This window comes from Capricornis sumatraensis, chromosome 13, assembly GCF_032405125.1.
Source record: "Capricornis sumatraensis isolate serow.1 chromosome 13, serow.2, whole genome shotgun sequence".
Taxonomy (NCBI): Eukaryota; Metazoa; Chordata; class Mammalia; order Artiodactyla; family Bovidae; genus Capricornis; species Capricornis sumatraensis.
The window spans coordinates 21,473,009-21,498,705 of record NC_091081.1 but is presented as its reverse complement, the minus strand read 5'-3'; the positions used below and the strand labels follow the sequence as shown (position 1 = coordinate 21,498,705).

At 37.1% G+C, this 25,697-nt stretch overlaps 1 protein-coding gene across 1 annotated transcript in view; it reads left to right on the top strand.

Moving 5' to 3' along the window:
* The window catches only part of RFX6 (regulatory factor X6), a 49,841-nt gene extending 24,453 nt beyond the window's left edge, over nucleotides 1-25,388 (top strand). Inside the window, exons 7-19 of the mRNA XM_068985450.1 lie at nucleotides 4,096-4,203; nucleotides 7,668-7,745; nucleotides 7,863-7,976; nucleotides 10,064-10,113; nucleotides 12,712-12,871; nucleotides 14,039-14,183; nucleotides 15,478-15,587; nucleotides 16,533-16,650; nucleotides 18,086-18,208; nucleotides 19,020-19,226; nucleotides 20,631-21,143; nucleotides 22,413-22,625; nucleotides 25,213-25,388. Coding sequence (XP_068841551.1) covers nucleotides 4,096-4,203; nucleotides 7,668-7,745; nucleotides 7,863-7,976; nucleotides 10,064-10,113; nucleotides 12,712-12,871; nucleotides 14,039-14,183; nucleotides 15,478-15,587; nucleotides 16,533-16,650; nucleotides 18,086-18,208; nucleotides 19,020-19,226; nucleotides 20,631-21,143; nucleotides 22,413-22,625; nucleotides 25,213-25,388 — 2,115 coding nt within the window. The remainder of the gene's footprint in view (nucleotides 1-4,095; nucleotides 4,204-7,667; nucleotides 7,746-7,862; nucleotides 7,977-10,063; nucleotides 10,114-12,711; nucleotides 12,872-14,038; nucleotides 14,184-15,477; nucleotides 15,588-16,532; nucleotides 16,651-18,085; nucleotides 18,209-19,019; nucleotides 19,227-20,630; nucleotides 21,144-22,412; nucleotides 22,626-25,212) is intronic.
* Nucleotides 25,389-25,697: the final 309 nt, after the last annotated feature.

Here is a 25,697-nt window from a genome sequence, read left to right as displayed (position 1 = left end):
CATTTATTAAAGACTTTTAATGACATGGAGGAGTGTTAGGAAGAAAAACAGGATGCAAAAACAAATATATGTTTATATGGCTTCAAATATGTAAAATGTATAACATAAATTTAGATATATATCATATATAAGTGATAGAGGATTAATATCTACATATACTATGCTATGCAGTATGGCAGCCACTAGCCACAAATGACTATTAGTTACATAAAATAAAATATTCACTTTCTTTGTCACATTATTTACATTTCAAGTGCTGGCTAGTGAATACTGTATTTGAACAGTGCAGATAATAGAACATTTTCCCCGTCCCAGAAAGTTCTATCAGATGGCACTATTTTAGAGTGTGTTCAACTCAATAATAAAAATTGTCTGAGCCACAAGAGAAGCCCAATAAAAAGACCACCCAATAGAAATACAGTAAAGTATATGAACAGGCAAGTCACCAAGATGAAAAAGAATGACATACATGGTATTGGTGCTCACGGTGCCTGTTCTGATTGACCAGGTTCTATAATGTGTGTGTGCGTGCGTGCTAAGTTGCTTCAGCTGTGTCTGACTCTGTGTGACCCCATGGACTGAAGCCCGCCAGGCTCCTCTGTCCCTGGGATTCTCTAGGCAAGAATACTGGAGTGGGTTGCCTTGCCCTTCCTCAGGGGATCTTCCTGACCCAAGGATTGAACCTGTGTTTCCTGCAGCTCCTGCACTGCAAGCAGACTCTTTACCACTGAGCCACTGGGGAAGCCCTCTATAATGCGTAGTCAATAAATATTTTGAATACCACCCTGCCAATAAATATATCTATTTTTAAATCAAGAAAATTAACATTAAAATCTTAATGAGTAATCATTTTACTATTACTGAAATAGCAGCAATTAAAACTATTAAAATATAGCCTTGTTAAGAATGGGAGCTAAGAAGCTTTTCTAAATGGTAGAAGGGGCAATACCTAATAAAACAGAAATTCACACACATTATGACTGCCTTCCTAGAGAAACCTTCACACCGTGTACAAGAAGGCATGTATGTGGATGTTCATTGCAGTATTGTTTATAATTTCAGAATACCAAAAAATACAATTCCATTATGATATAGTAGGAAAATAAAATATTATATATTTAGGAAAATACTACACTGCTTTGGAAATGAGTGAACTATAGCCTTAAGAATCAAATTAGGTTCATCTCAAACACTTAAAGTTGTGTGCAAAAATCTCATTGAATGTAGAAAAATACATACTATATGGTACCAGTTTTAAAGCAATAGTATATGTTATTTAAAAGCATTTACATATGAGGTAAATTTTCAAAGGTTTGTATAGTAATGATATAAACCAAATCCAGAACATTAATTATTCCTTATGAGGGGGATGGGAATGAAATTAGAGAGGGAGACAGAGGCCACATTAGTATTTCAAATGTCTGATGTCTCAAGACAGTAAGTATGAGTATTTATTACTTTTTATATATACCTTCTTTTAAGTTTTAAATGGCTCATAATATAAAAGTGAACAAAATCAATAGCAATACAAGCAAAACAAAACATGGAGAGGAAATTAAGAGCGATTATCAACCAGCAGCATGAATTTTGATTGTTTAAAATGTTTTATTCATAAATATAGTGATTCACATTTCAAAAATACCTTAGAGAAAGTCTCAGAACCCTCTAATTGCTAGGAATAAACAAGCAAATGAAACCTAGCTTTAACACTTTGTCCTGGTCAAAGAAAACTTTTCCTATGACTCTTCAAGCGTGGGTCCAATTTTGTTTTCAGTGGTTCTGGTAATGAAGTTGCCATTATTTTCTAAGGAATAGTCCCTTGATTTCATACACTATTTTAACCAGGAAGTTTCCCTGATAGCCTTCTCCTTAATATCAACCATTCATGACCAGTTTAACAACTTTGTACCAAGATAAATAGCAAATCCTCCCTCCTTGGTATATGCTTTTCAAATATTTGTAGACTGTTATCATGTTCTCTTTTAGTCATCACTTAACCAAACTGTGCAGCTTAAATCCTTTAATCTTTCCTCATAAATCAGACCCTCTTGCTTCTAATCATATTGTTTCTTTTCTGTAGGTTCCTTCTTGTTTTCTTTTGGAAATAAGATTCCTAATCGTTCAAGAGTAGTGAAGTCATCAGTTGAGAGAAAAAAAAGAAAAAGAAACAGACCTCCATAGCTGGTCTAAGATTTGGCACCTCGTTTACTGCAATTAAAATAACCTCCTAGTGGAATTAAAATGAACATCTAATTTTTCCCAGTTTATCAATCTCTCCTTTCTTTTTGTGTTATAGGTTCTAGACAGAATATTATCATTTGATTTATACCAGCTTTGTACACATTTGTTAACATATCCAGGCAAATTTAATTTTTGACTTTTTTTCTTTAGTCACTCTTCCCCCGTTGATGTTCCATATGTGTTGCTAGCTTCTATCACAAAACTATTATTTATCAACATGAGAATTTTAAATAATAGTTAAAAGACATATACTCTAATATGTGTTTCCATAGCACTCTAACATTTTTATTGGGAAATGTATTATTGTAACACAGGCACACACACGGGGTTTTTAAAATAAACCTAAGATAAAAACTCATGACCTACCTCACTGTTTAAAAGAGAAAAGTCCTCTTTGTGCCCTCACCACAATCACTTCCGGTCCCTACCAAAGATTACTGCTCACAGAATTTGGTGCTAATTACTCATTTGTCATTCATTAAAGTTTATCACTTATGAATGTATACCATCAATATTAAACAATGTAGTGATGATTGTACTTAGTACCATCTTTTGAAATGATTAAAATAGTAAATATATATTGTTTATCATTGTCCAATTTGTTTTCACCAATGCATTATTTATTATTGGCCCTACATAAAAATGAATTCACTTTTTCTATGACTTTCTGGCTTCATTCAACATTAGGTTTTGTAATTCATCAATGTTAATATCTGTAGGCGTTCTCCACAAACAAAACCAACAATCAGTTGCGACCTATGAGTGTGCATCATCTGACCCTTTGCAACCCCGAGGACTGTAGCCCGCTAGCCTCTTCTGTCCATGGGATTTCCTAGGCAAGAATATTGAAGTGGGTTGCCATTTCCTCCACCAGGGCATCTTCCCGACCCAGGGATCCAACCTGCGTCTCCTACATCTCCTAACAGTGCTAACGGCAGATTCTTTAACACCGAGCCCTCTGGGAAGCCTTTGCTAAGGCTCTGGTTCCGTCGTGACTTACGTATTCTTACTCTCTCTTTATGTGTGGGTTTCTTGTGGGTACATTAGAATTGCAGTATTATATGTTGCTTAGTTGTCACTTTTTCTGACTTTCGGAAAACTACCAGAGGGTGCTTTGTGGCTTAGTCGTGACTGACTCTTTGCAACCCTTTGGACTGTGGCCACCAGGCTCCTCTGTTCATGGGATTTTCCAGGCAGGAATACTGGAGTAGGTTGCTATTTGCTTCTCCAACCTTTGAAGGGTGCTTTCCAAAATATTCAAAATAAAACAAGTACCTGAATTTGGCAGAAGGAGGGAGGTTGAGATGGGAAAATCCTGAGCACTAGTTTGGGAATCTGAAGAGTTAGGCTTCAATCACAATTTTACCACTAATTATCTCTGAGGCATAATAAATTAAAACTTCTTACCATCTCATTTATTTAATCCATAAATGATTTGGTAATTCATAAGTGAATCTGGCAATTTCTGACCCTTTCATATTAAAGTAATTTCAGTAGCCTAAAAGTAGCTCTTTAAAACATATCATTAACAAATGTAAACTTGTGAACTAAAATTTCTAAAAGTTGTGAAAACTGAAAAAGTGTTTAAAACTAAAATCCAAAGTAAAAGAAAAATGCCCCGACTATGAAACTATGTATGATTTGGCAACAGTAATTCTGCTGAAATATCTAGTTTATCCATGTATTTGATCTAATGAACAGTTTACCCAAACCTCCTGACTTGTTATGATTTGAAAGATAAAGAAGAATGAAATTTTGTAGGTTTCTATATTGTTAGAATTGTATATTGTAGAATTGTCTGTCATTATCAAATAGCTGATAATGATTTATTTCTTTTCATTTTTAAAATTATAGGGTGGCTTCACTCGTAAATATTCGCTTAGCTCAAAAACTGGAACACTTCTTCCAGAATTCCCCAGCGCTCAACACCTTGTGTACCAAGGATGCCTTTCTAAGGACAAGGTATCAATTAAAGATACTTCTCTATTGATTTTCTGATATGTTGCTTCCATATCTCAATTTGCTGGGAATCTCATGGCACTCGTGGGAAACAGAAATCTGCATAATCAAACATAATTGACTGATTTATAGGAGGGACAAATGTTTACTAACATCGATTCAGGACTTTCCAATTAATTATTTACCATCTCCCTGATAGTATATTATCAGAAGGTGCTATAATAAACCTCAAAAGACTCAAGTTTATTTTTTGTTTAAAACTCAGTATCAAGGAAGAAAATCCTAGAATATGCCTATCATATGCAATTTCTTTCATTTTAAGTGTTATTTTCTACTAGCACCATTTCATTTCAGTAATTAGTCATCAGCCACTTCTCTAGGACAGAATTTGTTCCTATCACTGAGGCGGAGATACCTTACTCGAAGATTCCAAAGATTCTTCTCAATTATAAAATTTTGTGCTCTGTTGCAATATTTTTTGAAAGTTAAAGAAACAGTTTCCTGAAATTCAGCTTATAAAATAAATTGCATTGCTTATGTAGTAAAATCGAAAGCTAAATGCTCCCCTATTGCTAAACTTCTAGAGGCATTTGCTGGGTATCTGCTGGCTGACTAATAGCAGGATCCATTATTATATCAGAGCATAAAGATTTCTGCCTTCTTTTCAACTAAAGTTCATTGTCTATTAGCATTTGAGAAAATATCTTTCAGAGTATATTTAAATCAGTTCATAATTTTAAGGTGCAAAGACAGATGAATATGATTAACAATGTCCAGCTGTATTTAGTAATGGGCATTTGTAGAAACTAGAAATTAAAATGACATGCTGTTAAAAAGGTCTATTCATAGATAAGTAGAGATGCACAGTAACTTCATTCTAATTCATAATAATGACAGACTTATTTTCCCAGTTAGGAACAGGCAAAATATTGAAGGTAGTTCTCAGATCCAGGCAAGCCTCCTAAATATTGTCTACTTCCTGCTATGCTCCTCTCCCATCACATTTCTCAAGGTCATCGCATCATCTTTTAACTTTATGGAAATAATATGATATTATCACTTCAGATTGGAGACACTTCCAGTAAATGTTAACATGTGACAATTTGTGGGGGAACTTGTGGACATCTGCGGGACCTTGGGGAACACAGTTCTTTGGGGGAGGGTATTGTTGGGTCACCTTTGTGGAGAGGATGGCTCACATGCAAACATATCAAGAAGATGTTTACTGTGTAAATATACCAGGTGAGGAGGGTAGATGGAGAGAGTAACTAAGAAAAAAAGAAGTGAGGAACATGTTCCAGTAGTTTATTTCAGCCTTCTCTAACCTCCAAGGAATTCCTTATCTGTCAACTGGAAAAACTGGTCTGTAGATCATTTCTCACTCAGTATTCAAGATGCTTAAATAAGCTCTGGTTTCTAAATTCATTCCCAGTGGCCCCCATCATGAGCCCCATACTTCCCTTTGTCCTTTGAGGACAGCTGGGCCCTGCCTTTTACCTTCCTAGACAGTAGCCAAGTTCCCCAGGTAACGTGTCAGTTCATAGAAAGAGGGGTGTGGCTGAAGCTGAACACTTTTAAGCACCTACTTTCTTGAGGCAGATACGATGGAGACTGCCTAGTGAGAAGCTGACCCCAGTGAGCGGTGTTGGCTGAAGCTGAGGGACCTGCTTTTTGCCCCCATCAGAGCGTCACTCAAGACAGGTGCTACCTCCTCTCTTGCTCACTGACTTTACTAGAGCGAAGACTTGCCTCTCATTCTACCCTCTATAATGTGATGTGTGCTCTCAGAAAATTGAGCAAAATTATGTTTATAAAGACTACAAAGTATGCTACAGTGAAAAGTTCTTACCCTAAGACTGTGTAACTATTAAATAAGCAAAGTATCAATGATAAGATTTAAAATTTGTGATGCTTTCTGTATGGAAGAAAAAAAAATTGACACAAATAAATGGAAACACTTGTGAAGATAAAAGTTCACTTTTCTTTAGTGGCTTTCAGGGATCAAAGGGTTAATTTTTGACAACAGTTATTAATTCCTTTCTATCATTCATGCTGTTCTTATCCTCATTTAAAACTATGTCTTGCGGCCCATCTGAAAATTGTTGCTTAAGGTAAAGAGCGTATTTCATTTGCATCAGTGGTGACATATCCTGGCAGAGGTGTGTATTCAGCATACCTCCTTAAAGGTAGATTGGTAATTTGCATGCCATCATTATACAGCTTTACACTAAACCACAAAGATGTCTGATGTCGCTGGGCTGCAGGGATAAAGGTTGGAGAGCAAAGGATTGGAGTAGGACACCCCTGTCACCATCACCGCCCTAGATACTATAAAGATAAAAATAGTTAACCATAGAATTGTATTATGGATTATTCCAGCCACTTTCATGTGTTAATTTATTTAGTCCTCATAACAACCCGATTAGATATTTACTGTTTTTATGATCTCCATTTTATAGATGAGGAAATTAAAACACATAAATGTTAAGTACTTTGCCCAACATCACATAGCTACTAAGTGGCAGATGAGAGCTAGCATTCAAATCCAGGTATCCTGCAGGCAGAGTTCACACCTCTAACATCTAAGCCTGTTCCTCTGTTCACATAGAACACACAACCTGTAACAGATAGCAATATTTCTAGCTTATAAAATAAAAATGTTTTGAACATGGGTGTCCCTAGTTTGCCAGAAGATTAACAAGTTCTAACCCCCTGAAAATTGTAAGATGTTTAAGATTTTCTATCTGCGGATACAAGTATTAGTGTATACATGAAAACAGAGAATTTTTGCAACAGACATTTAATGTTGAAATCTTTTTTGGCCAACGTGTCATTTAATGTTATTAGTAATTTGAGGTAATACAGTAAGATCTTATACTTTCCATGAGGAAAATTGTTCCATGTGCATCACGTCTTGTTTTATCTTCTTCAACACCTTATAAGTAATATGTTATTACTACTTGAAGATATAAAGCTTGAGGTCAGAGACAAAGCAACCTGTGCAAAGCAGTGCAGTGGAGCCAGCATTCAGTGTTAGCTGACTCCGCAACCGAAGCTGGAAACCACTGCTCCACGCTGCCCAAGCACCTGCTTAATAACACTGTGTGAAGAGTTCATGTATGTTACCATTTTACATTTATTTCTCCAATCAAAGGAGATTTTCTTATTAAGCATAAAACTACAGTGTCGCTTTGACTGATAGTTCCCTAAACAATCACTTTTTTCGTTTTTCTTATCACACTGTCCTGCAACTATCCATTTGCTCACCTTTCTCCCTTCACAAGGCAGTGTGCTCCTTAAAATAAGAATTACGCCTTCACCTTTGTTTCCTCAGCATTGAGCACAGTGCTTGGTACATAGCAGGAATTTTAACGATCTGCTTGAATATATGAACAAAGGTATGCGTGAACAAAATGAAGGCAGCATTGAAAGGGTGCTTTTGTTAAGATTTTTCTTCCTTGATATAGGTTGATACCCTAATAATGATGTACAAAACTCACTGCCAGTGCATCTTGGACAATGCAATAAATGGAAACTTTGAGGAGGTAAGAGTAACAAAGAACACTTCGCTGACTGTATTATATAAACATTCTTTTCTTGTTTTTCATACAAGTTCATGTTAAGGAAAAATGTTAATGTACGTACTCTTTGCTCTCAACTAGATTCAGCATTTCTTATTACACTTTTGGCAAGGAATGCCTGATCATCTTCTTCCCCTGCTTGAAAACCCAGTTATAATTGACATTTTCTGTGTTTGTGACTCAATTCTTTATAAGGTAAGCTCTTTAGGATGACTTAAATATATATTTCTCATTCCGTCTAAACTTTTCAATGTTTTCAGTAAACTTGCTATTTCTAGCTGGAGATACACTATTAATTTTTTTCTGATTAGAAAGCAATCAGCTTAATAGTATGTATGTAATAGTGAATGTATTTTAATGTAAATTTATATTAAGTAAAACAAAAATCAGTTTCTGTTTACAGCTAAGAATGATTCTAAATATGACACACTTCCATAAAAACTTATATAATTTTATTAACTGTCTAAGATGTTTTCAGAATGAATAGTGGCTTTTTCACAATATCAGAGTTTGGGGAAAAGCAGAATTAAGCACTCTTACAGGACTAATAACTTGAAAAATCTGGAAATCTCTAATGTCAATGCATTAATGATGAATTTTGTTCTTAAGCCAAGTAAGAGTCCCTAAGTGTCTACAGAAGGATCAGGAAGGATATTGAAAGCAAAGAGGAGATGGTTGGCCACAGAACCAGCCATTCAGCCGGAAAGAGGGTAAAGCTAATTCCCCCAGGAATCTGTTCCCAAGTTAGAGTAGATACAGGTCCAAGCTGAGGGAGAAATCTGTATTACAATTTGGGTATTTTTAATTGAGTCTATCTGCATTAACCTGTTAAATTGTCATAAGGAAAAACAAAAGCTTTCCTTTTAAAACATATTAATAATTTGGGTAAGCAAGAAAACCCAAGCTGGAGCCCTGTTAAGTATTTCAGAGGAAAAATCCATCTAAGTTAGTTGCTGCTATTACATTCACAACTTTGCAGAGAAGTGAAGCAGACCCCAAACAGTCCAGAAGCAACTTTGCACATCCAGAACTGGAGGGTGGGCTTGACCTAGGATGAGGGAGCCCATACTTTCACCCTCTGTTCCATTCTTCCTTACCGCAGGATAAGAGAATAGAGTAGGTGCTGTACATTCTCTGCCTTTAGGTAAAGTTGAAGAAAAACAAAGGAGGGCAAGGACTGTCTCATTTCTCTGGATCAAATTAGAATATCATCATCTAGAGAGAAATGGTTCAGTTTGCACTAAGTGATTATCTGCCATGTTTAAGACATGAGCAGGTAATCGGACAGGTGAAAGCAGGTGGTTCCAAAAGTCAGTATAAGACCTGGGCTCGTACACGCACATTTACCAGCAGCAAGGTAAAGCTGTTCCGACTGTCTTTCAGACCTCCAAAACATATCCATAAAGCGTGGCTTTCCGCATTGCCAAATGGTCTATTTCTTTGCCTTCAGCACAAAAGTCCAGAGTTTAAGTACCTTTCCATACACAAAGTTTTTCCCACAGTGAGCACTGTAAAGAGAGTAGTGTATTGTAACATGAGCTTTGGCAAGACCTTCATCCCACCTCTAGAGATTGGTCAGCTTTTAGTCCTTAAAACTGTACATAATTACCAAGGCCAGTTCACTGGTGGCGAGCATACTGGGCATCTACAATACTGTCTGGTCTTAGTGTTTCATATACATGGACTACATGTGCGTTTTGCTAGTAGGCTACAGAGGCCTTTGCAGATGAGTGTTTACTCTCATTTTGAAATATCTTCTGAAGCCCTCTTGGGCCTCGTCCCCAGGCTGGCCCACTCAGCTTATGAGCCAGCCCAAGGGATCCGTACTGTTCATATCCTATCTGATTTCCCATCTCCTTGATTTATCTGTTTTTCCTGAGCTGGTATCAGTCAGCACTAATTTTTTCTTTCCACTTGTTCTCATCAAGGTCCTACTTACCATCTCACCCATGTTTAAGGTCCAGTCAGTCTAGCCCTTTCTTTTCAGTGTTCCTTATGTTCTGAAAACTAGCACTCTGTACTCAGTATATTCATGTCACCTGCTTAACTGGCATTGCAATATTTCTATAGACCCCTCCCCTTGCCTTTTACACACACACAAACACACACACACACAGCTCACATATACATTCATTTTAGAGATAAAAGTACAACTTTCAGAAATGAGTTAACATATTATTCTCCGGAAAGCTCGGAATAAAAAGTAGCTGACAAAGAGTAAGTGTGTCTCTATAGAAATATTAAGTAAGGTTTTATGTTAACTCTCTTTTGCTGTGATTAAGGTTCTTACAGATGTACTCATTCCTGCCACGATGCAAGAAATGCCTGAAAGGTAGGTTCAGTCAATAAAATATACTTGCTTGTAAAGGGTTTAACCTTATACATTATAATAAAGCAAAACATTCAGTAGAAATTCATTCATTTACCAGTATTATTTTCCTGCTCCTGCCTGTTTGTATTAGCTGAAGAGATGTGCCCCAATCTTTATATTCAAACCTCAGTGAACAAAATTGATGGGACAATCCTGAAATCCCTTTGAGAGCTGCCCAAGTGAAAAATAAATATTTAAGTATAGTTGACCTTTAAGATACTTGAGGAAGTTCTTCAATGGAAACTGGCTAGAGGAAGATAAATGGGATAATTTGTGGAAAATAACCACAATAATAAAAACATAAGGAAAATTGTTTTATATTTATTATACTTTAGTCTTAATTTTGAAAATCAGAAAGGAACATAATGGAATTATTACCTTCTTTTTAATAAAGGAGTAAGATCTCAAATGGAAATGATGCCTGAAGATTTTTCATGAAGTCTTTTCTGATGTAAGAACAAGAGAAACTTGAAACAAAGCCAATTTTAAAAATGATAAATTCTAATAAAGTAATGAAATATATTTTAGTATTTGGGGATACAAATATACATAGGCAGGGATAATAGGTTCTCAATAAATACATTATGATTGATAAAACAATCTTTATTTTTTATTTACCTTTTCCTCTAGACTGGTTTGTTTATTTAAATAGTAGTTGGTCTGTCAATAGTTTCTTGTAATTATTGATACATAGTCTTGAAAAGTGAATTAGGTAGACAACACTTCTGTGTCACAGCAAAATGGCTATGCTTACATAGTCGGGAAGATCCCCTGGAGAAGGAAATGGCAACCCACTGCAGTACTCTTGCCTGGAGAATCCCATGGAGGAAGGAGCCTGGAGGGCTACAGTCCATGGGGTCGCAAAGAGTCGGACACAACTGAGCGACTTCACTTCACTTCACTTCTACATAGCAACAGGCATTCAGTCAAGTGCTGTGTGTGCTGTGCTCAGTCGCTAAGTCGTGTCCCATGCCGACCGCATGGACTGCAGCCTACTAGGCTCCACGGGATTTTCCCAGCAAGAATACTGGAATGGGTTGCCATTTCCTTTTCCAGGGGATCTTCCTGATCCAGGGATCGAACCCTGCATCTACTGCACTGGCAGGCAGATCCTTTACCACTGAGCCACCTGGGAAGCCATTCAGCCATGTAACTAACAACTAGTAACAGCTGAATTTTTATTAAACATGGTGTGGGAGTTTAATCATACCCAAATTATTTCACTTAATTCCTACAACCAACCTGAAAAGTACTATTTGTATATTTATCTCTTAAGTATGCAAGTAGTTTGTATTCATTTAGAAAATGAAAAACATCCATAAGTGCATTTTAAAAAATCCCAGAGGGATGGTATGGGGAGGGAGGTGGGAGAGGGGTTCAGGATTGGGAACACATGTACACCTGTGGCGGATTCATGCTGATGTATGGCAAAACCTATACAATATTGAAAAGTGAAAAATAAATAAATTTTTTAAAAATCACTGATAATCTTAGATTTTTAATGTCAGGTTATTATCTCACAAACTTTTTTCTAGGAATGTTAAAAGATGGAATTATAGTACACATACTATTGCAGTATACTGTGAAAATCTTCCCATATCAACAAACACAGATGAGCATTTTTTAAATGATTGGATAGACATCTAGCATCTGAAAAATACTATATTTAATCAGTTCCTTTTCACTAAACAATTGGATTTTTTTGAAAAACAACTTGTCACACTACTCCAAACTGTTATGATCCCAAATTCACAAAAAGGAACCTGGGAGTACAAAGAAGTTAATTTATTTGCCAAAATTAGTAGGAAGCAGAACCTAGATTTTAATTGAGGTCTGTTTAACTCCAATTCCTGCTCCCCAACGTATGCCCCATCCTAAATATATTTAATCAGTTTCATTACGATGTTATATGTAGGTTGTTGACTGACATAAATTTTTGTATATTCTCATAATATATATATACAACCAACATTTGCAACCTCATTTTCTAAATGAGGTCCTATAATTTGTGGTAATTTATTCTATAGTTATATTTGAATTATAGGAATTATTAGGAATTTGAAATATAGGAATCACGTAGAATTATAGGAATATGTTACTAGAAACAAATATTAAATACCTGAAATGCATTGTGATCCCTGTGCATGTCTCTCAAGAAGCCAAGATAGGTATAATCAAATGCACACTTACCTTTTCCCAGAACTATTTTACAGAAGATGATTGAATTATCAATATTAATAATAAAGTATATCTTTATTGATCAGTTTCTGCCTGCCAAGTTTTAACCCAAACACTTTCCATGAATTACTTCATGTAGTTCTCATTATAATCCTGTGACATGAATACTATTCTTATTCCCATTTAACAGATGAGGAAATTAGAGTTTCAGGCGACTGAGTATTTTGATCAAGATGATAAATGGCAGACCTAGGCTGATTTCAGTCATGTTCTTAGAATCACAGAATAACGCTACACCTCCATCAACCTGCATTTACTTAATGCATTGTGAACTATTTAGTATTTAATACAGAGTTTTTTGTTCTTTGGGAATTTTTATAGCTTATTAGCAGACATAAGAAATTTTGCTAAGAATTGGGAACAATGGGTTGTTTCATCCTTGGAAAATTTGCCAGAAGCTCTAACTGACAAGAAAATACCTATTGTGAGAAGATTTGTATCATCTCTGAAACGACAAACATCTTTCTTACATCTTGCACAGGTACGTCAGTCAGCCGAGGGTATCTGAGTCACCAAATCAAAACTGAATCATTTGTTAGCAAAGACTGAGGAACTTTAAGAGACTGGGGACAAAGCAGACAACAATTAAATCCAATGTGAGATCCTAGAGTGAATGCTAGAACAGAGAAAAGACATTAGTGGGAAAACTGATAAAATTTGAATTATGTCTATAGTTTAGTTACTAGTATTGTACTCACATTGGTTTCCTGATTTTGGTAATATACAATGGTAATGTAAAATGATGACATAAGGAAAAGATGGGTAGAGAGTACATGGAAATACTCTAAACTATTTTTTGCAAATTTTTTGTAAATTTAAAATTATTTCAAAATAGAAAGTAAAAAGAGAAAAATAAATAAATAAAAAGAGAAAAAAACCTTTTGAATGTAATATAAAATGTAAAGCTCTTATTTGGCACATGAATTCTATTAATAAATAAATCCAATTAATAAAATTAATAGATTGTGGGGAATGAGCCCATCTGATATTTTGAAACCCACAACACACTTTAAGTGAAAGAAGGTGAAGTCGCTCAGTCATGTCTGACTCTTTGTGACCCCATGAACTGTAGCCTACCAGGCTCCTCTGTCCATGGGATTTTCCAGACAAGAGTACTGGAGTGGGGTGCCATTTCCTTCTCCAGAGGATCTTCCCGACCCAGGGATCAAACCCAGGTCTCCCACATTGTAAGCAAGTGCTTTACCATCTGAGCCACCAGGGAGGTCACTTTAAACTACTTCTAATTTAGTTCTCTTAAATAGGAGGAAAAAAGTAATTCCTAAATTAGAGTTATGTGTTTGTATATTGTTAAAATATACTTCCCCTCTCCTCAAATGACCCTTTGCTTTATGAAGGTCATCAGCCTCTGAAATTTTGAAAGACTTAGTTTCAGATAAGAAATATAACATTGTGAAACTCTTATTTTATGACCATGGATTAAAAAAATATATTTTCTTATTCCAAAACTAGTTTTCAAACCTTTAACAGAGATCACCACGAGTCTCAGCTACTGCTTTTAGTTTTAAAATAAGAAATGAGTTATTTATGATGCATTTCTCTCAGAGAATTATTTCTCTAGAAGCTAAGTTTTTCTTTAGATGGAAGATCAATGACATAATTTAGTATCCTTTTTACTTTCTTTATTCAGATTGCCAGACCAGCTCTCTTTGACCAGCATGTTGTGAATTCTATGGTATCTGATATTGAAAAGGTTGACTTGAATAGCATCGGATCTCAGGCTCTTCTCACCATTTCAGGCAGCACAGACACTGAATCTGATATCTACACTGAATGTAAGCCTTCTCTCTTTATTTAGAGCAGGGTCTCTCAATCTCAGTGCTATCCATGTCTTAGACTGGATAACTGTTAGATGGGGCAGGGCAGGGACTGTCTTGTGTATTGAAGGATGTTTAGCAGCATCCCTGGGCACTGTCCCCTACATGCCAGTAGCAACCATCTTGTGACAGCCAAATATATCTCCAGACATTCCCAAGTGTCCCCTTGGACTACAAAATCATTGAGAAACCTTGGTTTATAGAAATACTTTTAATTTGAAAAATTGTTCTCTATTTTAAAACAGTTGTACTTACTGATTGTGAAAAACCTGGAAAATATAGAAAATGTTAAGAGGAAAATAAAAGCCATCTATAGTCTCATTGTCTAGAAATAACCCAAATAGAAAAAAACCTAGGAATAATCAAAATGGTTTTGAGTTTCCTTCCAGCTTTATATTACATGCATATGCATTTCCACGTGTTTTCCACTCTTGGCATCATATGGGGTACAATGCATATCAAAATAGTATCTCAACGCAATCATGTTTTTCAAAGCAGAAGTGCCCTGCTTAGGTTTGGACAGTCTGACATTTACCAAGCCAGTATATGTGACCACACAACCAAGCTCCATTTCCCAGGGATAACAACCAACTGTTTTTCCTACCATTTCTCTCTGAAAAGACCAAAAAAATGCAGCCTCCTATAGGCTATAACTCACTGCTCTCTCGGGACAGGCCAACCTTAGTCCTGCTTTCTGTTTCCTAACAAAATTATATTACCCTTTGGGATTCAGTAAACCTCAAACTGTTTAATAAAATGATAGTCCTAAACTGCCCCTTTAACTTTTACATGATAAAAGATTATTCATTTAAGTGGCTCATTTCTGCAGGGCAGAATTTAATTTTTGCTAAAGATAAAGGGTATTTCAGAAAGCAGGAAATCAACAAGTCTAGCTTAGTTCATTCATTAACTTTCAACTAATCCATTGCATTTAATGAAAGCATTGCATTCAAAATGAATTATCATCTCTATTGACAATTTACTCCTCCCTAGTGTATAATATATAAACCTGCATTTCAGTATATACCAAGACATATACACTTGTGACTAAAATTTTGAATAGTCAAGAACTAAGAATTTTTTGTTAGTTTGCAGGATATGAAATTAATTTCAACACATTTAATTTAATCTACCTATCTTTCCCTTTTATACTATAAAATTACCAGTTATTCTAGTTTTAGGTTTTATCTTAGGTTCAAAATAGAATACAACATTAGGCTTTCTTTTTTTTTTTTTTCTTTTTACATGGTAGATGATTCTATCACAGTGTTTCAAGAACTGAAAGATCTCCTTAAGAAGAATGCCACTGTGGAGGCTTTCATTGAATGGTTGGATACTGTGGTGGAGCAGAGAGTTATTAAGGTATTTTTCAGATATATTCAGAAAATAAGATTTTATTAATAGCAAATGCTAAACTGGCTGTAATTTCTTGAGTGGTGGGGGGTGGTGATAGGATATGTGTAATAATGCTTTGAAAAGCTTTTGAAACCCTACCAATCAGGTAAGTCAAATATCAAGATTAGAAATATGGCAGATTTGAGAGCATCGGACATGAATTGGATTTTATTTATTGTTTTCTGACAGACTACAAGACACTGTGCTTTCGCTATCAGTCAATAAGTTTACAACTGAGTAACATCAGTAGTGAAAGATGAACTTAAAACTGGAAAGATCTGGCCCTTTTCTTAAAAAGCATGTTTTCATAAAAGGTGACAGAAGATATAGTTCTAAGTAATTTGCATTTTTTAATTCCAGGAGCTCAGTATTTTGTGTTTTGTATGTGGTTTCTTCAGCTCGTTCAGTTAACCTTCAAGTCATCCATCACACAAGGCCATAAGAACAAATATATCCATCGCCAATTGGTGTTAGCCATTCCATATCAAGGAAACTAGTTATAGTGAGGAACTTTTTTTTCTCCTGGAAGGAAAACAGATTAACATTCAGGACCAGAGAAGTCAGTTAATCATTCACAGAAATATATAACCCTTTCTTCATACTTTGCTTCTGCTCTTTTTAAAGCTCTGTCAAAGGAAAATTGAGAGAAAATGTTTAGTAAATTATTTAATTTTGTTGTCCAATTCTGTTAGGTAACAAAACCATACACAATAAAGATGTATGAACCTGAGAAATGACAGCAAAGACAGATGGAAATTAAATCCCTGGACAGATCATTTTATTTGATGAAATAAAAGGCATGCTATGCCATCTGTCCGTCTGTCAGTTTATCTACCTCTTGATCTTATGTACGAAGCATGTAATGATGAGATAAGAGATTTTATAGTTTGGTTTTTGTTGCTTTACTTTTAGACCAGCAAGCAAAATGGGAGATCATTAAAGAAGAGGGCTCAAGACTTCCTGCTGAAGTGGAGCTTTTTTGGTGCTCGAGTAATGCATAATCTCACCTTGAACAATGCATCCAGTTTTGGTATCTTATGTGCTTTATAAAACTCTTCTTAGATGAATTATATCATTCATTCCTCAGTCACATTTCCTATCAATTATTAAACATCTGGCTCTGTCACTTCTCCAATCTGACGATTAAACCAGTAGACAATGATTGTTATTAGCCTGGGTATTAGAGTCAGACAACTTGCAGAGTTAAATCCGTACACTGCTTTTCTTTGAGTTTGCTTTTACCCAAGCGAACCTGCTTATTGTAGAAATGGGAGAATACTTCTTTCATTGGGTTGCATGGGCAATTGAGTGAGGTGATATATATAAAAATACATTGCCAGCAACTGGTATACACAGTAAACAGCAGCTGTAACCATTACATTCCATCAGTGCTTGGATAAATTTCCTTTGTTAAACAAGCAAATAAACAATAATCCATACATTACTTTCCAAAGGCGCTATTCATTACAGTATGGTAATGAATCTTTTCCAGGAACCCACATAGCTGTATTCCAAGAGTCAAAGAGGTGATTAAAAGACATGCTGTCATGTTTCTGAACCATCTTTCCTGACCCATATGACTTATGAAAAAATTGAGTCAAGTTACCTTATTTAAAAGTTGAATACCTTCTTTTTCCTAAAATTTATCAGATTCTTTGTTGGTAGTTATAATGCTGTCTACACTTTGTAATTGCATTTTGCAAAATCTTCACATTATAAAATAGGTTACAATTAAGTAAACTGTCTTCATTTAATTTCTAACAGAATTAGATTAAACTAGTGAACTTGTATTGAGGCATGAACAAAACATATTGTCTATTGTCTGAAAAGTGTTGCTTATGCTTAAGGTTTCTTAAATTATATAATACTTAATCCTGACTTTATTCTGAAAAAAGACTCATTGGGAAATCTGTTGAATAAAAGAAGTTTAAGGTTTTCCAGGATTTCTTCCACATGAAAATTGCTCTTTTTCTTTTTTTTTTTTAATGAAAGAACATTTTGTTTCAGGAGAAAAAGACATCTTCTCACTTGATACTTTTTTCAGACCATGTTGGCTATTGTCTAATTATTTAGTCCAAAGTAAACAGAAATAGAGGAGAGTAGAGCTCATTCTCCCTGGGTTAAAGCTTATCACACTCCAATGTATGCCCTCTTAAAGCATAAAGCATGTCTCACTTTCATCCGTATTTTCCTTTGATGTAATTAGTGGCCAAAGAGCTGGCAGGACAGTACACACAGGGAGCTGGGCAGGCGGTTCACACAAAGATTAGAGACCCAAGTTAAGCATGTTGGTCTTAGCAGGTCATTTAAAGTCCAACAAGTATTTGTTTATTTCAGTTGCTCCTTGTAAAGTGCTGCGAGATGGTCACAAAGATAACTTGATGTCTCTCTTTTTTCTTTCCTTCTCTTTCTTTCCCTTATTTCATCTCGCAATGCCCTCTCCTCATTCCTCATCCATAAACAAGGTTCTTTCCATTTGATCCGAATGCTTCTTGATGAATACATTCTGCTCGCCATGGAGACCCAGTTTAATAATGACAAAGAGCAGGAGTTACAGAATTTATTGGACAAGTATATGAAGAATTCAGGTAATTTAAAATGTACATCTTATTTTGCATCTTTCTTTGTTGAAACCTAATTTCAGGAATTTGTAAGCACACCTGTTAAGTGGACTGATAGTAGATGCAGATTTTTCCCCATCAAATTGTCACTACTGATACAGGATACTAACACTAAGAGAGCCCTATTTCTTCTTTCCTCCATTGGTACACAGAGTAGTCAAGTAGTCAACTGGAAACTCTGAAGAATAAAATCGATATTCTTAACTTCCGAGAACTTAGATAAAATTGGAGAAATGAACACAAAAATAACTATAATTCAAGATAACATGTCTTATAAATGGTGCAGAGATGAGTTCTATGGGAATTTAGAGAGGGAAGGAAACTCCTCTATTTGGCATGTGATGATTGCATTTTGAAGGCTATTCACTACAGAGTGGATTATTTAGTGCCCCTAAGAAAACACCTGGATGGCTGGATGGCATCACCGATGCAGCAGGCATGAACTTGAGCAAACTTTGGGGGATGGTGAGGGACAGCAAGGCCTGGCATGCTGCAGTCCATGGGGTCACAAAGAGTTGGACATGACTGGGCTACTGAACAAAAGCAACAAGAAAATATCTACACCCACAAGTATATGGTTAGCAAAGCCCAGCACCTCTGCCAAGACCAAAGGTCTGCCTGTCTTATTTCCCATGGAGAACATTTCTCAAAAGTTTCCAGATTTATGACACAGCCCTGGAACATTTATAGTTTGTTTGTTTTGTTTTTCACTTGGGCTTATCTACTAGGAATGTGGCAATGATGTTAGCTTTCCTATTTTTTAAAAAAAACTTTCCAGATGCAAGTAAAGCTGCCTTCACTGCTTCTCCGAGTTCATGCTTTCTGGCCAACCGTAATAAAGGAAGCACTGTTCCCAGCGATACTGTGAAGAATGAAAGCCATGTGGAGACAACGTATCTTCCTCTGCCATCTAGTCAACCTGGAGGCTTAACCTCCGCTCTGCACCCGTTCCCTGCTGGGAATACAGACAGCATGCCGCTTCCAGGTAGGCTGTGAGACAACCAAGAACATCACTCAGGCTTCAGTATGTCTCACAGGAACCTATTCCTTTGTTTTCTTAAAGCTAATAGCCTCCAGGTATTCCAAGAATAAAAAGGCTTATCTCCGATGACTTCTAATAAACCTTTATAATATTTTTGTGATTTTCAACATTTGACATTCATATTTTTATCAACACCATTTTAAAGACAGAATCACACTCGAACATACTCTTCTAGTTATATTAGAAGTCCAAATACTCGGCCATTTTCACTTGGTGGAAGAAAGAAATTAGATTAGGTGTCCACGAAATCCTTAAGATGCTTTGAAAGTCAAAAAAATATGAGCTACTTATGGATTTTGAGGAGACTTTATTTGTCCACCATTATAAAATAGATTCAGGGGACCTGCAACTAAGACCTGATGCAGCCAAATAAATTAAAAAAAATTTTTTTGTAAAGATTCAGCTATTTTAGGATAACCATTACAAAAATTTTTCTCTTTGGGCTGTGTTTCCCTGTTGGTCTGAATGTTTATGGCTTAAGCTAGCTACTAGATAATACTTTAAATCCACTTATTGCCTTATGTCTTCCTTGAAATCATATATACCTTATTTGTTGGACACACAGAAATTTAACCCTGGAAGGGCCTTATAGTTCAGGGGCCTAATTCCAACAATGGAAAGCTAGAGGCCCAGGGATTTGGTAGCTTTCATAGCTCACTGCTCATCAGTGGGGTTTGCATGGAGTTTTGAATTGGCTGCTTTGAAGCCATGGTCTTTTTGACATTATTGCGTTTTTCTTTCACACTATACATTGGCTTCCCAGGTGACACTAGAGGTAAAGACCCTGCCTGCCAGTGCAGGAGAGAGTTGCAGTTTCGATCCCTGGGTTGGGAAGATCCCCTGGAGGAGGGCATGGCAATCCACTCCAGTATTCTTGCCTGGAGAATATCATGGACAGAGGAGCCTGGTGGGCTATAGTCCATAGGGTCACAAAAAGTTGGACATGACTGAAGTGATGGGATCTACAATGTCCCTTCTGTACATCAAACCATTTAGCATTCAGTGTGTTTTTTTAATTACAGAGAAAGGTAAACAGCAGACCCTTTGCCCTTCCCAAGCTTGAGCTCTAATCATCTTTATACAGATGGAAGGATGAAGCCATCCCAGGCTCTTCTCCATGGTCAGTAACTCCAAAAGTTGTCACTATTGTGAAATACATACGTGTTACGATGATATTTTTAAGCCTAGAGTTTTGTTGTTTCCCCAGTCCTGTTATTTTTGGAGGTTAGAAACGATCTAAGTTGGGAAAAAAGATATATTAATAAATCTTTTGCATAATTTTAAATGTTGTGAGCCCAGTCTGTTTTTAATCTGCCACTAGTGAATGCTCCGGTAACTTTTTTCCAGGTCAAATGGAGCTTTCCCAGAGTTCTGGTCATCTGATGACACCACCTATTTCTCCAGCGATGGCGAGCCGAGGAAGCGTCATTAACCAGGGGCCAATGGCAGGGAGACCCCCGAGTGTGGGCCCAGTACTGTCAGCCCCATCACACTGCTCAGCATACTCAGAGCCTATTTATCCGACTTTCCCTCAAGCCAGCCATGACTTTTATGGGACCAACTCTAACTATCAGACTGTGTTTAGGACACAGCCTCACACCCCATCAGGACTCTATCCTCATCGCCCAGAACATGGTCGATGCATGGTCTGGAGTGACCAGCAGCTTTCTAGAGACTTCTTCAGTGGCAGCTGTGCTGGGTCCCCATATAATTCTCGGCCACCTTCCAGCTATGGACCATCCCCACACGGCCAGGATCCACATAGCCTGCAGTTTTTAAATACAGGAAGCTTCAATTTCTTGAGCAATGCAGGGGCTGCCAGCTGCCAAGGAGCAACACTGCCTCCTAATTCACCTAATGGTATTGAAATTTTTAAAGAATTTTTCCTTTCCTGAGATGGCAGTTAGGCAAAACCAGACATTGTGTGGTGAACAGCACATCATCCTGTGTAGAACTTTCTCAAGATCATGGAATCTTAGACATTTGGAACTAATTTCAGCCATGTACAAGCATATCCCTGGGCTTCCTGGGTAGCTCAGCTGGTAAAGAATCCACCTGCAATGCAGGAGATCCCAGTTCTGTTCCTGAGTCAGGAAGTTCCCCTGGAGAAGGGATAGGCTACCCACTCCAGTATTCTTGAGCTTCCCTGGTGACTCAGACGGTAAAGAATCTGCCTGCAATGCAGGAGATCTGGGTTTGATCCCTGGGTTGGGAATATACCCTGGAAGAGGGCATGGCAACTCACTCCAGTATTCTTGCCTGGAGAATCCCCATGGACAGAGAGAGGAGCCTGGCAGGGTACAGTCTATGGGGTCACAAAGAGCCAGACATGACTGAGTGAGTGAGCACAGCACAACACAAACATATCCCTAATTCTTGTGGCTTTATTACAATTGTCCTTCTAAATGCCACACAGGGTGAAAACATTGTCAAACCATATGCTGTGTCCTTTGAAGATATTTTTAGTGAGTAATGGTTCTTCCAGAGAACTAGCAGCAGATCTTAAAGATTAGGACCCAGACAGTGCTTCCTGTTAGGCTGGTAAAACACGTAAAGCTACTGAGTTGAAAAGCTCTGTGGACTTATTCAGCCACCAAAGTGGCTGCTCTGTTGCTCCTCTCCTCAGCAAAGACCAGTCCTCCTCCCAGAAACATCAGTCTGTAAATAAAACTGGTACTTGATAAGTAATCTTTGTGAAAGGCTAATAGTGATTTTTTTCTTCATAGGCATCATAAGATCTTATTAATTTAGAGAAGGGAAATATGAGAGAGGTGTAGTCTTATATCTCAAAATTAATAATATGATAACTTCTACATATTTTAAAAACAAAAAACAACAAGTGAACCATATCCATGGGTTTGGGTGGACTCCGGGAGTTGGTGATGGACATGGAGGCCTGGCATGCCCTGGTTCATGGGGTCACAGAGTTGGACACGACTGAGTGACTGAACTGAACTGAACTATATCCATATATAAGCACATCCAACTGTATTGTAAATGTTGACGTTAATGTAGTATTTACAGTAGGGTATCTTGAGGGATCTCTCCTATTACCTTGTTCTTTCATTTTTCTTCCTGAATATTATTTGTGATAAGTTAACTCTACTTTCTCAACACTTTCTGTCATAGGGTACTATGGGAGCAACGTCAACTACCCAGAGTCTCATAGACTTGGATCGATGGTGAATCAACACGTTTCCGTCATCAGCAGTGTTCGCTCCCTGCCTCCATATGGTGACATTCATGATCCGCTCAACATTTTAGACGATGGTAGCAGAAAGCAGACCAGCTCATTTTATGCAGACACACCACCTTCTGTTGCATGTCGAACTCCTGTAGTAGGTAAATTATATTAATAGTTTTTGAAAATATTTTTTAAATGTTGTTAACCTTAGGTATACAATATTAGCTGGGCACTCATGTTCCCACCTTTGTTTTATCAGTTTAGATCTGAAGTTATATTTTTTAATCTGTTAGGAACAGTCTTACCATTTTTCAATTTATATGTCACCATGCAACCTACTGCTAGATCTGTTATTCTTTCCAAAAAGAATCTCTGGCATCTAATTTGTAAGAAAATATTTCATATAACCTATATAAACTGTAAGGGCAATAATGATATCTTTTTCTCACTTTCTCTTATTCACCATTGGAAGCAGGACCAGTGACAAGAGCTGTCTTTGGACACTATAAATTCTATCAGTATCATAAAACCACTCCAGGTTTTTAAAAATGGTGACTTGTGAGGAAGGTTACTCTCACTTTCTCATTTGTACATAAAATGTGATTGTAGTAAATGTTGTTTTCTTAGTCTATAATGTGTACATTTTAAGTAAAAATGAGCAAAACTATATGTTTGCCATGAAGTCCCCTAGCATCTTATTCCAACAAAGTTGCTGTCCCTGAGAAAATACCACAACTTGTACTAGATGATTCGCCAGCCCCCAGCAAAGTGTCTGCCATGTAGTAGGATCACCATATAGCAGTGAATTGAAAAAAGGGAACAGAAAAAAAGGCATAGATTTAGTCTCTAAACCCGCTAATAATGTAACACAGGCAAAGTATATATCCATGTAAGTATCAGGGCAGGTGCAGTGTTAGTGTTTATATGAGATGATTGAAATCTTCCAACGGAATTGATTTCAGATTAGCGTTAAGTAGAGGGTATCAACACCCAAACAGAGCATAAGGGAAAACTGAATAAAGTCCATTCTCCTTTCTCAGTGTGTTTTTCCAATAATCCAATAGGAAGCACTTCGTCCCTTCCTATGACCATTACAGATGCTCCCTGAGCAGAGTCTGCCAGCTCATCTCATGCCGTCTGCATATGGTCATTGCTTCTGTGTTACTCTAATGAAGCAGAAAATTCCACTTCAGGAAGTTTCCTTGCTGTGAGACTAAAATGTACCGTGTTGCTGTTGTTACTATTAGTTCTGTTTACTTATAGAGATAGTCGACACCTTGATGGAACATAGTTTGGATATAGGAGAGACTCTAAGCTTTAGTTGTCTGAGCTGGCTTATAAGTGAATTGCAAAGAAGACTTCAAGGTGAAAAGAGGGAATAGAGTAAGCTGAGTGACTACCACAAGGAGTGTGTGTGTGTGCGTGCTCAGTTGCTCAGTCGTGTCCGACTCTTTGTGACCCCATGAACTGTAGCCTACCAGGCTCCTCTGTCCATGGTATTTTCCAGGAAAGAGTACTAGAGAGGGTTGCCATTTCCTTCTCCAGGAGATCTTCCCCACCAAGGGATTGAACCTGAGTCTCCTGCGCTGGCAGGCAGTTTCTTTACCACTGAACCACCTGGGAAGCACCACAAGGGGAGTTAGGACCTATAAGTAAATGTCCTTAGTTATGAACCTGCTTTTTAGTGACAGAGATGATGGTACTTAGAAAAAGAAGAAAAGCAGTACTAAGAAAGCAGCAACCAAAAATGCAGGAAATGTAGTGCCTAGTGAGCCAATTAGTGAACAGTTTTGAGAACCTACTGTGATGTGCCAATCCTCATTTTAGGAGGGCAGTTATGGCAGTGATCAGGTCAGAGTTCCTGCTTGTAAGAAGTCTGCAAAGATCAAGCAATGAAAATATTTGTAAAATGCATTAAAAAAGATAATTTCAGATACTCTCAGGTCAGTTAAATACTAAAGTAAAATGACAGATAGTAATGGATGAGCTGCTTTAGCTAAAATAGTTGGGAAAGGAATCCTGAGGCAGAAACATTTGAGTTGAAAGCTGAATGATAAGGAGGAGGTAATGTGAAGATCTGATGGTGCAAGTTCTAGGCAGAAGGAATGGCAAGTTGCATAGCCTCTGAAATGAGAATTCTTTGGCTTCAATGGGTAGAAAGAAGGCTCATGTGTTTTGAGCATGGTGAATGAAGAGAGGAGAGTAAAATAAATCAGAAGACAGAGGCCAGTTCACCTACAGTATTATGAACCAGGGCAAGGAGCTTGGATTTTGTTCTAAGGGTAATGGAAAGTCATTGTAGCATTTGAGAAGAGGGACAATTTGATGTCTACTTCAGCAAGATTATCCTAGACACTCTCTACAGGGTGAAAAGTGAAGCAAACAAAGGAGAGAGTCCTGAGACTAGTTAGGAGGCCTCTGTGTTAGTCCAGGTAAAGAGAAGATGGTGGTTTGAACTCCAATTGTGGAGATGCAGATGGAAAGAGGAAGTAGAGTGGGGGTATATTTTGGTGATAAAGTTGTCTGAATTTACGTTTGAAATTGAGTTTTCTTTGTGAAGTATGTTGAAGGAAAATGCAAAGGGGGAAATGAAGATAAGAATTGCTGTGAGAAACCATACACACTCAACTTTAGTACAAATATATATGTTAAATGCACAAGTAAGTATGAAGGCTTAAAGTGAGTGGCACAGAAAAAAGAAAATGTCAGTCTTTTTTCAATTGCTAATTATATTATCCCTTACAGCATCCAGCCTGCAAACCCCAATTCCTTCCTCCTCCTCCCAGTGTATGTATGGAACTTCCAATCAATATCCAGCTCAAGAATCCCTGGACTCCCATGGAGCAAATGGAAGAGAAATGGTATCCTCTCTACCACCAATCAACACTGTGTTCATGGGAACAGCGGCTGGAGGCACTTAAAGCAACAGTGTCGGGTGGGGTTTGAAACTAAAAAATCTCTGCCGTTCAAATCCTATCTACTCAGACTGCCATCAGAGAAAGAAAATGGACTATGTAGTGACAGGATATTGTTTTTCAGGTCACTGGCATAAAACTATGGACAACTCCATAGTGAATGGAAATACTTGCAGAATTTGCCTTGCAAGCAATTTGTTTAGAATGTATGTGGTCCCATTATTAATTATAGCATCAAACATTATCAAATGAACCAATGGAGGTTTGAAGACGCAGACATTTCAACTATGAAGATTTAGTATTTCTCTTCTTAAT